This window comes from Nanorana parkeri, unplaced genomic scaffold, assembly GCF_000935625.1.
Source record: "Nanorana parkeri isolate BGI_ZX_2015 unplaced genomic scaffold, ASM93562v1 scaffold2109, whole genome shotgun sequence".
Taxonomy (NCBI): domain Eukaryota; kingdom Metazoa; phylum Chordata; class Amphibia; order Anura; family Dicroglossidae; genus Nanorana; species Nanorana parkeri.
The window spans coordinates 53,363-66,646 of record NW_017308377.1 but is presented as its reverse complement, the minus strand read 5'-3'; the positions used below and the strand labels follow the sequence as shown (position 1 = coordinate 66,646).

General features: G+C 51.0%; 1 protein-coding gene across 1 annotated transcript in view; it reads left to right on the top strand.

The window, feature by feature from the left end:
• Positions 1 to 6,912, top strand: part of LOC108800702 (zinc finger protein 883-like) — an 11,431-nt gene extending 4,519 nt beyond the window's left edge. Inside the window, exons 3-6 of the mRNA XM_018572690.1 lie at positions 2,295 to 2,363; positions 4,073 to 5,541; positions 6,171 to 6,299; positions 6,706 to 6,912. Coding sequence (XP_018428192.1) covers positions 2,295 to 2,363; positions 4,073 to 5,541; positions 6,171 to 6,299; positions 6,706 to 6,912 — 1,874 coding nt within the window. The remainder of the gene's footprint in view (positions 1 to 2,294; positions 2,364 to 4,072; positions 5,542 to 6,170; positions 6,300 to 6,705) is intronic.
• Positions 6,913 to 13,284: the final 6,372 nt, after the last annotated feature.

Here is a 13,284-nt window from a genome sequence, read left to right as displayed (position 1 = left end):
TTATATAATTATATAATTTTTTTTTTTTTTTTACACTACTTTTTTTAAACGTACTTTACACTTTTAATTTATTTTTAATTATATCAAGCAGTCTTTGTGAATGGATCTCGCTATGACTGATAGATAATTTTAATTAATTTTTGGCTAATATTAGGCTGCTCCAAACATAGGAACAGCCAATATTAATCTTAGTGACACTGATCCTGCAGCATATCGGGCTCAGTGTCCCTAAAGGCTTCTGATCGTTCCCACAACAATCAGAACCCTGCAACTTTGTTTCAGCAAAAGAATCGTGTTGCTAAATGTATCTAATGCTGAAACATTTAGCAAAAAGCCAGAAGTACATCCAGATATCCTATTCCTAATGTGTATGGCTGTTAGTGATATCAGGTGCGGTACACACCGCTCTCCTATCACTGTCAGACACCCGATCCCTAAAAGCTGAAATCTATCATTAATGGATGCCTCAATACTGTAACCAATGATCCCAGCGGTTACCGGCATTACAGAGCCCCAAACAGCTGCTCATGTACACTGTATGTGAGCGGTCATTTGGGCACTTGGTGGTGGTGACGTACAGGTGAGCAGTCATTTGGGCACTTGGTGGCGGGGACGTACAGTGTAGGGGAGCAGTCATTTGGGCACTTGGTGGCGGGGACGTATAGGGGAGCAGTCATTTGGGCACTTGGTGGCGGGGACGTATAGGGGAGCAGTCATTTGGGCACTTGGTGGCGGGGACGTATAGGGGAGCAGTCATTTGGGCACTTGGTGGCGGGGACGTATAGGGGAGCAGTCATTTGGGCACTTGGTGGCGGGGACGTATAGGGGAGCAGTCATTTGGGCACTTGGTGGCGGGGACGTATAGGGGAGCAGTCATTTGGGCACTTGGTGGCGGGGACGTATAGGGGAGCAGTCATTTGGGCACTTGGTGGCGGGGACGTATAGGGGAGCAGTCATTTGGGCACTTGGTGGCGGGGACGTATAGGGGAGCAGTCATTTGGGCACTTGGTGGCGGGGACGTATAGGGGAGCAGTCATTTGGGCACTTGGTGGCGGGGACGTATAGGGGAGCAGTCATTTGGGCACTTGGTGGCGGGGACGTATAGGGGAGCAGTCATTTGGGCACTTGGTGGCGGGGACGTATAGGGGAGCAGTCATTTGGGCACTTGGTGGCGGGGACGTATAGGGGAGCAGTCATTTGGGCACTTGGTGGCGGGGACGTATAGGGGAGCAGTCATTTGGGCACTTGGTGGCGGGGACGTATAGGGGAGCAGTCATTTGGGCACTTGGTGGCGGGGACGTATAGGGGAGCAGTCATTTGGGCACTTGGTGGCGGGGACGTATAGGGGAGCAGTCATTTGGGCACTTGGTGGCGGGGACGTATAGGGGAGCAGTCATTTGGGCACTTGGTGGCGGGGACGTATAGGGGAGCAGTCATTTGGGCACTTGGTGGCGGGGACGTATAGGGGAGCAGTCATTTGGGCACTTGGTGGCGGGGACGTATAGGGGAGCAGTCATTTGGGCACTTGGTGGCGGGGACGTATAGGGGAGCAGTCATTTGGGCACTTGGTGGCGGGGACGTATAGGGGAGCAGTCATTTGGGCACTTGGTGGCGGGGACGTATAGGGGAGCAGTCATTTGGGCACTTGGTGGCGGGGACGTATAGGGGAGCAGTCATTTGGGCACTTGGTGGCGGGGACGTATAGGGGAGCAGTCATTTGGGCACTTGGTGGCGGGGACGTATAGGGGAGCAGTCATTTGGGCACTTGGTGGCGGGGACGTATAGGGGAGCAGTCATTTGGGCACTTGGTGGCGGGGACGTATAGGGGAGCAGTCATTTGGGCACTTGGTGGCGGGGACGTATAGGGGAGCAGTCATTTGGGCACTTGGTGGCGGGGACGTGCAGTGTAGGTGAGCAGTCATTTGGGAACTTGGTGGGGACGTGCAGTGTTCGTCTACCTTCACTAAGGGGTTAAAGCTGGCTGCTGTATGGATCAGTGTCCCTCACAGAGACTGAACACAGGAACCCGGCACTGTGAGGTCACTATGCACAGGGACATATCTCCAGATGGTGGGGCCCTCTCTCTGTAGTACCCGGCAGTGTCATTGTTCTTAATAGTCTCACCCCAAGTCCTTTAACAGCGACATGGACTGCTTGTTACAAAAATTACAAAAATTAAATTATTATTATATGTTGGCCATGAATTTAAAAAATACAGACCCCCCACCCCCCCATTCAGATATACCACCAGCCTTCTGTTCAGTGTATTTTATCTTCTGTTTTTTCTTATTTAGGTAAAACTCCAAATGGGCTCATTGAGACGATATCAATGACTTCCGGATCTACAGAAAGTGAAGTGAACGGTGAGGATTTAAGAAGCTCTGAATGTCACATTCACCCCAAGATTTGCTGTTGTTGGTGTTTTTTTGTGTTTTTTTTGGAGACCCATTTTGTGGAACAATGACCACAGACGCTTATAGTGCCAATAAACAACGCTTCCTATTAAACATTTTTTTTCTACCTCCCTCGAGGTCTAAAATTACACCCAGAAGGTTTATTTTGGAAGGAGTTTCATTTCAGGAAGTACTCTGTGGGACACATTTTAATTTTCCTCCAGTCTGGCCTAGACCAGGGTTTAGCCTTTAATATCATCAAGGGCCAAATTTCTGTCTAGGTGATTATTTTCCACTGGCCACTTGCCTCCAACTCTCTAATGAAGGCCTTTGTTTAGGGGTTTGCTCACGTTGTCCCCCCTGTACACACTCGCTCACTGTAATACGCTTAGTCCTGTGTGCAACGCAGAACCGGCTCTATGAACCTCTTAGAGATTTCCCTATGTCTCACATGCAGGCCTTCCTCCTCCTCCTCCTCCTTCTCCTTTCTTCCTAAGGTGGTCACAGCCTTCCTCCTTAACCAGGATATTGTCCTGCCATCCTGCTCCTAACCTAAGCATGGTTAGGGCTGTTTGTGTTTTTAATTTATTTTTTTTACTTTTTTGCTACTGCTTCCATCCACAAGTATGACCCCCCTTGTCTTCATTTCTGAAGGTCCCCAAATGGGACAGCCAGCTTCTTGTTCCACCATGGCTTGGTGGTTTTGGCGTTAATACTTCTTGGGCCTTCCAGAATCAGGTATCCCAGATCTGTAAGGCTGCCCCCATCGGTTCACACTGTTGCCTGGTGGTGTTTAGGCCTCTGCAGATGCAAGCTTTGGCTGCAAGGTTCTTTAGGAAGCCCTCTGACTTGTGGGCCCCTTCCGTTATAGTTTCCTGTTGGGGTTTGTGATTGTTTGCACGGCCTGCAGGCCGTTGTTTGCTGTGTTGCTCGCCTAATGGTTGGACTGCTTTTGGATGTCTCATCCATTGAAGGATGAACTCCCTATGTCCTGTGATGTACGATGAAGAAAACCTTACCTATAAAATCCTTTTCTTGGAGTACATCACATGACCCTCACCTCTGCTTTTTCCTTGGCCCGCTCTTGTACTGCTTGCTACAAAACCTGAGAATTCACTCCCTGTGTCCTGTGAGGTCCTGCAAGAAACTGTTTTTTCAGGTGAGACAAAAATCTAATTTTTTTTTTTGTGCTAGAGTGGTCCTTTAAAGGAGAACTATAAGGTGATTGAATCACTCAGCCTCATAGTTCGGGGTGACGTGTGACAATGAGACTGTCACAGGTCGGCTCAATAGATCGGGAAGTGAGCGAACACATACCGGCGCTCGCTCACTTCTCGATCATGTCCCTGCATGCAGGTACAGTTGGCTCTACCTCTAGATAGGCGGAGCCAGCTGTCACTCATGCAGCTGGGTGGATCCAGACAGTAATGTTGGGATCCGTCCCGGCTGCGGCGTCTCAGTATACCGCGAGCTGTAGCTCCCTATATACTGAGCTTAGGGTGACGGCAGGACGCTAGTTTGTGTACTCCCGTTACCCTAAGGAGAACTATGGGGAAAAGCCCTGACCTCATAGTTCTCCTTTAACTTCCTAAGTAGCATGCCGTCACTTTCCTGACCTCTGTCTGTACGATGTCACAGCCCCTGCCACGTTTTACTAATTTTGTCATTTTGTTTTATAGACTGCAGACCTTCCGATCCAAACCAGAAGGTTCTGGAACTGAACGGGAAGAAGAACCATCTTGCCTCTTTCAGGAAGGAAATGTTACTCGATTCCAGCCTGCAGCCTATATGCCTCGCTTGTAATGGGATCCTAAAATGCTACTGCGACATTCTGAAACAGAAGATAAAGAAGCCGTATGTGTGCGAGGACTGCGGAAAGGGTTACCACCTGCAAATGTACCTCCTTCTACACCAGAAGTCACACTTCCGGGAACATTTCTACAAGTGCACTCTGTGTGACAAAAGCTTTGAAAAAAGCGTGGTGTTGAAGAAACACATGAAAACCCACCTGGACCTGACCAGTATACACCCGGATTCTGGGCAGATAGCCACTGGGACGCCACTGGGCAACCGGCGGAAAGCCGTCAGGACACCACCGAGCGCCCAGCAGGCAGCCTTACACAGCTGTGAGCAATGCCAAGCAGTCTTCCGCAGCAAAAACCTCCTAAGGATTCACAGACGGGACCACAAGAAAGTAAAGAAACATTCATGTTTGATATGTGGGCAGATTGTCCAGACTTATGGCCAACTTGACATACACTTGAAGGGCCACAGGAAGCCCTACGAATGCACTGTGTGTGAGAAGATCAGTACCAGTAGGCCAGATTTCATAGCCCACCAGCGTGAACACTCTGGGGAGCAGATGTACAAGTGCAAGGTCTGCAAGAAAGCTTACAGTAGACTGCCTGGTTTTATTAAACACATGACTGCTCATTTATCTCAGGCCACTCACATCAACAATGCAAAGCCGGAGCAGCCACCTCTACCAGCAGAGAACTGGCAGGAGCTTAGGGGAACCATGCAAAATGTCTTCTGTGGACTGTCCCAAAAGGAGGAACGAGATGAAATACCCCTCAACGTCTGTCACGCCACACTGAAGGTCAACGTGGATGCAGCGAAGGAAAGGGAACAAACGTTTGGAGCCTTGAACGCATGCCCCGTCGAATTTAAACGATTTAAAAAAGGGAAACGGAAACTGTGCAAAAAATGCAATAAAGGTTTCCGGTACCGTGAATCCCTCAGAAGACACAGAGACTCCCACCGGGTTAGGTTCGCGTGCTACCAGTGCGGACGGGCGTTCTGCAAACTGGTTAAGCTCTACCTTCATAGGCATGACCACCAGACCTGCAGGCCGTTCATGTGTAAGCACTGCACCAAAACCTTCAGCTTCAGATCGCTGCTCCTCCTTCACCTCAATACCCACGATCCTTCGGAAACTGGAAGTAGATATCCGTGTGCCTATTGTAGGAAAGTCTTCAGGTCGCAAGCCAACTGCGTCCTGCACCATAAAACCCATGTCTACAAGGCGGCTAAGAGCCCGACAGACAGTGATGTAGCAAGCTTTAGCAATATACAGATCGCTCCATTCTCTGACCACACAAGTGTGGAGAAGAAGCCCCTTCAGGAAGCTCCGCCCTCCAAGGTCTATGTACAACGGCTGTGCTACCGGCCCTGCTAGGTGCGCACGCCATAGCGACGTCTCTAAAACTATGACCCGGCGGGAATAAAACTCAAAAAGAATGACGATGTTCAATGTTTAGTGAGTTGTTGGGGATATCTGAGGATCATATCTGTTTGAGCATCCATCCCTTGTTGTGGAAGATGGTGGAAGGGGTAATGATGGCCCATGTTAAGGGTTGTGTGTTTGTAGGTCTTATCCTCTGACCTTTTATGATCTGTATTAGATCTCTACACATCCACAGGGGTCTTCCCTATGCCTTCTAGATGGTCATGTATGTGTACGCATTCAAACACCTCAATACAGAGGGGCTGCAAAGCATTTCCGTTACCAAACAGGAAAATGTTCCCGTTTAGACTGTTACCCGGTCCAGTTTTCTGTTGTTTTTTGTTTTTATTGGGAACTTGTTCTGTGTTTAAACTTGCTGTCTGAGATGCCATAAGTTGCCTACTCGTGCCTTTTATTAGCAGATACGAATATGTGCCCCTCTCCGATCTGATTTCACTTCATGAGCCAGACTTTCCCTGACCTGGCCAATCCAGCTGTACAATGGGACTGCCCTGTCCAATCAGACTACCTCATGTGCTGTCATTGGACAGGTAGGTGGCCTCTGGTGGAGAATGACCATAGCCATGAATTCAAGGCCGGTCCGGGCTGCATTAGAACTAAGTGATACCAGATTCGAGAAGGCGCGCCTACACAGCTGTGATTTAAAGGAGATCTATGAGGTCAGGGTTTTCCCCATAGTTCTCCTTAGGGTAATGGGAAGACACAAACTAGCGTCCTCCCGTCACCCTAAGCGCAGTATATAGGGAGCTACAGCTCGCGGTATACTGAGACGCCGCAGCTGAAGCGGATCCCGACAATTATGTCTGGATCCTCCCAGCTGTGTGAGTGACAGCTGGCTCCTCCTATCTAGAGGCAGAGCCAGCTGTACCCTCCCCCATCCGTTCCGCCAGTCAGCGCTGGAGGATCGGAGCGGGGAGGAGGGAATCCAGCACCTCCCCTGTCACGGGCAGAGAGCCGTGACAGGATCGAGAAGTGAGCGAACGCCGGTATGTGTTCGCTCACCTCTAGAACTATGAGGTGAGTTAAAAGCACCTCCCCCCCTCATAGTTCTCCTTTAAGGCCTAGTTTACACGGGCCTCAGCTTGTATTCAGAGCCGTGTGAACACCGAGCTTCATGCAGCTTTCTGGAAGCCTTTAAAACGCCCCTCAGCTCCAGTTTGGGAATGTGAAACAGATCTCGGTGCTAACAGACTTCAGAAGGCTTCCAGCAAGCTTCAGGTTGTGCTAAAAGCTTGTTTTAAACTGACCGTCGGCACTCCCATTAAAATCTGATTAACATTCCCAGACTGGAGCTGACGGACGCTCTGAAGGCTTCAACAAAGCTCCGCAAACTGTGTGTAAATGTTCCCTGTTCACACAGCTCTCGTAACAGACTGACGCTCCTCTGAGCTCGGCCTGAGGGTGATAGAAGGGATGTTGTGGAAGGATTTTTTTATATGGCTGCCAGGTTCACGTAGACCAGGGGCAGGCAACCTCGGCTCTCCAGCTGTGCTGAAACTACAAATCCCATAAGGGATTGCAAGCCTCGGGCATGACTCCCAGAGGCAGAAGCATGATGGGATCTGTAGTTTAAGCACAGCTGGAGAGTAAAGAAGTTGTAGCCCTCCTGCACCTTCCTAAAGCAGGAACACTGACTGAAATGATCCGACATCCAATTCTTTCCCCAATCTGTCCGAAAAAAAGAAAAAGGTTTTGGGCGGAGTTGGGCTTTTAAACGAGTACAAGAACGGGTTATGTGAACGAGTTTCTTATAACCTAAATAACGCCGGGGGGCCTCTTTGATAAATAGGAAGTCTGGATTCTGGCGGGTTGGTCTGTTTTTATTAACTATTTTGGAAACTTTTCACCAGCTTTGAAGAGACTGTCTGATTTTTAGAATGCTTCCGATGGCAGTACGTTTCCCTGGCGGTCTCCATCACCCTGAGGCCCCATTCACACGTAGCGCACATTTATCGCGAGAAGTCGCCGGCTAAGGCCCCGTTCACATGTAGCGACTTATCGCGCATTTTTGTCGCGCGATATCGCGAGAAGTCGCCGGCTAATGATAGTCAATGGAGCTGTCTTAACTCCGTTTAAAATAGGGCTTGCCGCAGTTTTTTTCACCTGCTCTGGATCTGCACGCTGCGATGTGAACTGGAGCTCAAAATACCATAGGAATACATCGGACGCAGTTTTGATCCGGTCTGCACCTGCTCTGCTCTGGATCTGCTCTGCGCTTGGTGTGAACAAGCCCTAAGGGCTCCTCTACATGGGCATCGGAAAAGTTTTTGTGCCCATACAAGTCAGTGTAAGCAGCTCAGCGCAGACTGACGCAGGTCGGAAGCAGCTCAGATGGTGCCGTACACCTTCTACATTCTCGCTCCGCAGTCCCTGATACTGGACGGAGTCGTTTTGCCAGCAGAGGTGAAGAAAAACTTTCTGCAATAGTCCGCATCGGGGTCAGGACAAGGATTGGGGGGGTGGGGAGCTGCACCCGGCACAGTCTTTTCATGCGAGGCAGGGCTGCATGTGCTCCCTACTTTTGGTTCTGATTTTGGGTCCACATGAAACCGATTGGACCTGCACAGTGATGCTGAGACAAGTCCGGTGGCAGCGGAATCCCAGCTGCAGAGGATGATTGGAGGGGTGCAGTTTGGCATCTACGTTCGGGTGCTCACCAGGGAAGGGGGGTGGGGAGAAAGGGAAGCAGAGTTTAGCGTCTTCGCTCTGAGTAGTGGATGATCTTGTCCTGAAACCGGTCCACGTTTTGCATTTCACTTCGACAACGCAGTCTTCCATGTCCAAACTTTTATCATTCTGAAAAGTAGTAAAGTACAGAAATGTGCAGAATAATAGTTTTGTGATCTTTATAAATAGTCCTCAACGCTTGCTAAGGTTTCATATCAGCCTAGAACAGCGGTTCTCAACCTGTGGGTCGCGACTCACTGTTGAGGGGGTCGCAGCATCCACTTCTACTGCGCTAGGTGAGAGACTCCTCAGCCTCCTCCTAGCGCAGCAGTGTCAGTCAGCGGGAGGACAGCAGAGGCCGCTATACACACTCCCTGGCTGCTGCAGCGACATCTAGTGGCCGGGGGAGTGTGTGAGCTCTGCAGGAGGCGGGCGTCTAAGCACGGCTGGGGCTGAGAAGGCTGCATGGGGACAAAGCAGGGGCTGGGGAGGGCTTGTATTCTTGTGAGTGCTTCTATTTTTAGTCCCAAATCCAGCGCCTTACTAATTCTGGAGTCCAGCGCTCCATTGGGGGTCACCACAACTTGGCAAATGTTACCAAGGGGTCCCGACCCTAGAAAGGTTGAGAACCGTTGGCCTAGAAGAAGAGAAATTGACAATTTTGTGACTGTACAGGACACAGGCATCGTCATAGCAGACTGGGATATATGCCGCTACCTTCAGGTGATTGGGCACTGGCAAACAGGACCCCACATATAACTCCTCCCACTCCCAGGAATCCTGCATTTTATTTTTCTGCTAGTGTCTTAGGCGGTGGATGCCGTTCTCTCTACCGAGGGAGGTTTTTCCCGCTTGGTTTCTTCATTCAAGACTGGCTGCCCCATAGCCACTGTTGGTTTTGTAGCTTTTCCCGGCTCGGTTCCCCTTGTCAAAGCCTCGGGGACAGTACCCGGACCCCGCTGGAAGAAGAAGTGGCGTCGGACTGTAATGTTGTTTTGAGTCCTGGACCTTGGCGTTTGGCACTCGCCTTGCGTTTGGCGGTATGCCCACCCTTAGATGGCAAAGGCTGAAGTAGAATTCCCCCTCTATACCCAGTGATTGGGTGAGTTGGGGGCTGTGCCCCTTTTTATTTGTGTTCTGGGACCCGGAGCCTGCACTGGTCTGGCTCTGTGTGCGGGTATGCTGGGGGAGATTGGTGCTGCCTGTGTTTCCTCCCGTGGCCCGGAGGATTGTTGGGATGTGTCTCATGTGCACGGCAGCAACTTAGGTTCCTTCCTTCATGGCTGTAGTGGACAGTTGGGTGCATACCGAATCCACTCCCTCCACCGGAGACACTTGGACACAGCAGCTGCCCACTCTGGGTACCCGCAGTCATCAGTTGCTTGGACACCTGAGATGGTTGTATCAGGTGCGTCCTGCGGGCGAGCAGCACAGAGGGAACCCGCTGGCAGGAAGCAGCCGGAAGGGTCAGAAGGCAAGGTAACCAGGGGGCAATCCAAAGAGGTAGTCGAGGGTAATCCGAGGTCGAGGCAGGCAGCAGAGGGTCAGAAACGATAGGCGGTCCAAGGTCGGTACACGGGAGGTCAGCAGAGGGCTCAGGAAACAGGCAACAAGGCACATAGGAGGGGAGCTTCGTATGTCACACCAAGAGGTGGAATAACTCAGCAATATGCCAGAGCTCAGGCCAGGTTTTTTTAGCCAGGGGAGTTAGGACCACCCCCTGGTCACCGAGGCAACCAGGAGGCTTCCTTCCTCTGGAACCAATGGCAGGCGAGAGAGATGGAAGGTGTGTACAGGGAACCTCCCCCAGCAAGGCTCACACCTGAATCCTAATGGAGCAGGAGTGCTACACACGTGCCCCCGGGGATGCGCGTGCAGCCTGCGTGCCGCGCATGCGCACCCGCCGTGCGACTCGAGCATGCGTACCCGCAACCCGGGCACCAGGAGTTCTGCCAAGCTGAGGGGAAACCCGTGGCCCCCGAGCAGGGGCAACACCCGCTGCTTCCTGACAGGTTGTGCCTGCTTGCTGCTAGTAGCCCCCACCCCCGAGGAGACCACTCACTACGCTGTGGCTGACGAGAAACACAAAAGGGACTGGGCCACAGGGTCTTGCCAGCACACGTTCGGCTAAAGGCAATGGAAGGGTTAAACAAGACCTCCCCTGAGGACTCTGGCTTGGGCAATCCTTGCTTTCTCCACGGGTTGATTCTCTCCTCCGGTACCTCCATTGCTCCCCTCAGGCGCACCACATTTCACCTACCTAAGCAGAGAGGAATTTGCAGCTTCCATGGCTGATTTTATGGTGGAAGATTGAGGTTCTTTTAGGGTTCTACCGGCACGAAGTCCTTAAGTTGCTCCCTCTGCCTCGCCACAGGCATCTTTTTATCAAATCTATCAGGGCGAGCGCCATGTTTCTGGATGAGGAGGAAGCTCTGTTAGAGGAGCAATCTTCATCAACGTCACAGGAATGAGGAAGCTCATTCTACCCCCATCTCCCCTAAGCTCAAGGACACTATTGAGGTCCTTATGGACTGAGTGTGCTCATGGTTGGTTTTAACTCCCTCTGTCTTCTTAACTGAAGGGTCATCCGCATGGGGTTCCCTAAAGAGGCCCAAGCTAGCTAAGGACATTTCCTGTACACTCCCTCATGAAGAATTTTGTTGTAGGTTGACTGGTGTAGGCATGTTGGGGTGTCGTCGTTGTCCCGCCCCCCCCCCCGTGTGCATTGATCAGCAATTCCCTATTGAGGAGGACTTCCTTAAAAAGTGGAAAGAGCCTATATCTGCCTTTTAATAAGACTCCATTGCTTCCATCAATGCAAGTTTGGACCAAGCGTATGGCCCCTGACCTTGGTTTCTTTCTCACACATCCTTCAGTCATTCAACATTTTGAAGGTTGTGCCCATGGTGTTGCAGTACTGAGTTGATGGGATAGCTGATCCCAGTGGCTCAGGTGCTGGTCTGTGGAACCAGCGTGTAAGAAATGCCTGGAGAAGATGAATGTCTAGACCCATGGTTCTCAACTGGTGGGTCGTGACCCCATGTTCAGTGGGTCGCCGCACGGCTTCCACTTTTCTGGGTGAGAGGCTCCCCAGCCTCCCCCTAGCACAGCACTGTTCGCTCTCACACCCGGCAGCTATTCAAAATATGCCGCCCGGTGCCAAGTGTTGACTTGAGGTGGGCTGGGGATACGTCATCGAGGGAGCTCCATCCATACGTGCATTGCTTATGGCTTCCTTGCCTGCCCTGTAGAGGTGCCTGGACCAGAGTGGCGTCACATTCTGGCTCCGGGCACCTCTACAGGGCACGCGCGGGAGCTGTACAAGCATGCACATATGGATGGATGTCCTGCAGGTGGATGACTTCCTGTGTCCCTCAACGGACGAGAAAGAAAACAAGATTTTTGTATTCAGTGTAAATTCTTTCCTTGAAGTCCATTGAAGGACACCAGTCCCACCCCTCTGTTTATGATCCTGCCCCTGGTACTGCGTACTACAAAACTGTCTCACGCTGGTAGTGGGAGGAGTTATCCCGGGCTCGTTCTTTGTTTGCCATTGTCCAATCCTCCTGTATGGGGCAGTATATCCCGATAGTCGAGACTTGTGTCCCTCAATGGAGAAAAGGATTTTATGGGAAGTACAAAATCCATATCTGTAGGTTGGTTGCCATCTTGGGTTAAACCCACAAAATGTCATATACGGCAGCTTACCGGCCCTTTAAGGTGGTGGCTGCGTTAGTTTTGTCTTTCGTTCCCAAGATGAAAACGCTCAATCGCTGTACTGTATCTATGGAGGAGCAGCATTGTCACTCTAGAACAGGACTACAGAACTACACCCCCCCCCCTTTCTCAGCTCCATAAGAATGGGAAGTGAGAGTACTAGACAGGAAGTTGGCTCTGCATAGGATCACCAGGCAGGAAGTTGGCTCTGCATAGGATCACCAGGCAGGAAGTTGGCTCTGCATAGGATCACCAGGCAGGAAGTTGGCTCTGCATAGGATCACCAGGCAGGAAGTTGGCTCTGGATAGGAGTACTAGGCAGGAAGTTGGCTCTGCATAGGATCACCAGGCAGGAAGTTGGCTCTGGATAGGAGTACTAGGCAGGAAGTTGGCTCTGCATAGGAGTACTAGGCAGGAAGTTGGCTCTGCATGGGATTACAAGGCAGGGAATTGGCTCTGCATAGGAGTACTAAGCAGGAAGTTGGCTCTGCATAGGATCTCCAGGCAGGAAGTTGGTTCTGGATAGGAGTACTAGGCAGGAAGTTGGCTCTGCATATGAGTACTAGGCAGGAAGTTGGCTCTGTATAGGAGTACTAGGCAGGAAGTTGGCTCTGCATGGGATTACAAGGCAGGGAATTGGCTCTGCATAGGAGTACTAAGCAGGAAGTTGGCTCTGCATAGGATCTCCAGGCAGGAAGTTGGTTCTGCATAGGAGTACTAGGCAGGAAGTTGGCTCTGCATATGAGTACTAGGCAGGAAGTTGGCTCTGTATAGGAGTACTAGGCAGGAAGTTGGCTCTGCATAGGAGTACTAGGCAGGAAGTTGGCTCTGCATAGGAGTACTAGGCAGGAAGTTGGCTCTGTATAGGAGTACTAGGCAGGAAGTTGGCTCTGCATATGATTACTAGGCAGGAAGTTGGCTCTGCATATGATTACTAGGCAGGAAGTTGGCTCTGCGTAGGCATATATCTTCCCACCAGTATCCAATATTTACGGTTCTGTTCTTTGAAAACGTTTATTGCTTTTTTTTGCCTTTTTTTTTTTTTTAATGTTTACAAAAATGTGACTTCCCTGGACTGTGTGAAATGTATCTGCCGCGGTCGGGGGGCCACATCCAACCTTTCAGCTGCAAGGGGTGACTAGGGCCGGGCTCGGGTTCAGGCTGGGCATATGGCCGGGAGCCTGAGCTCCTACGATCCCGGAGCAACTTGCCCCGTCAGCCGAGGGCCGGGGGCATTCCCTTTCCCTGCACATAGCATCC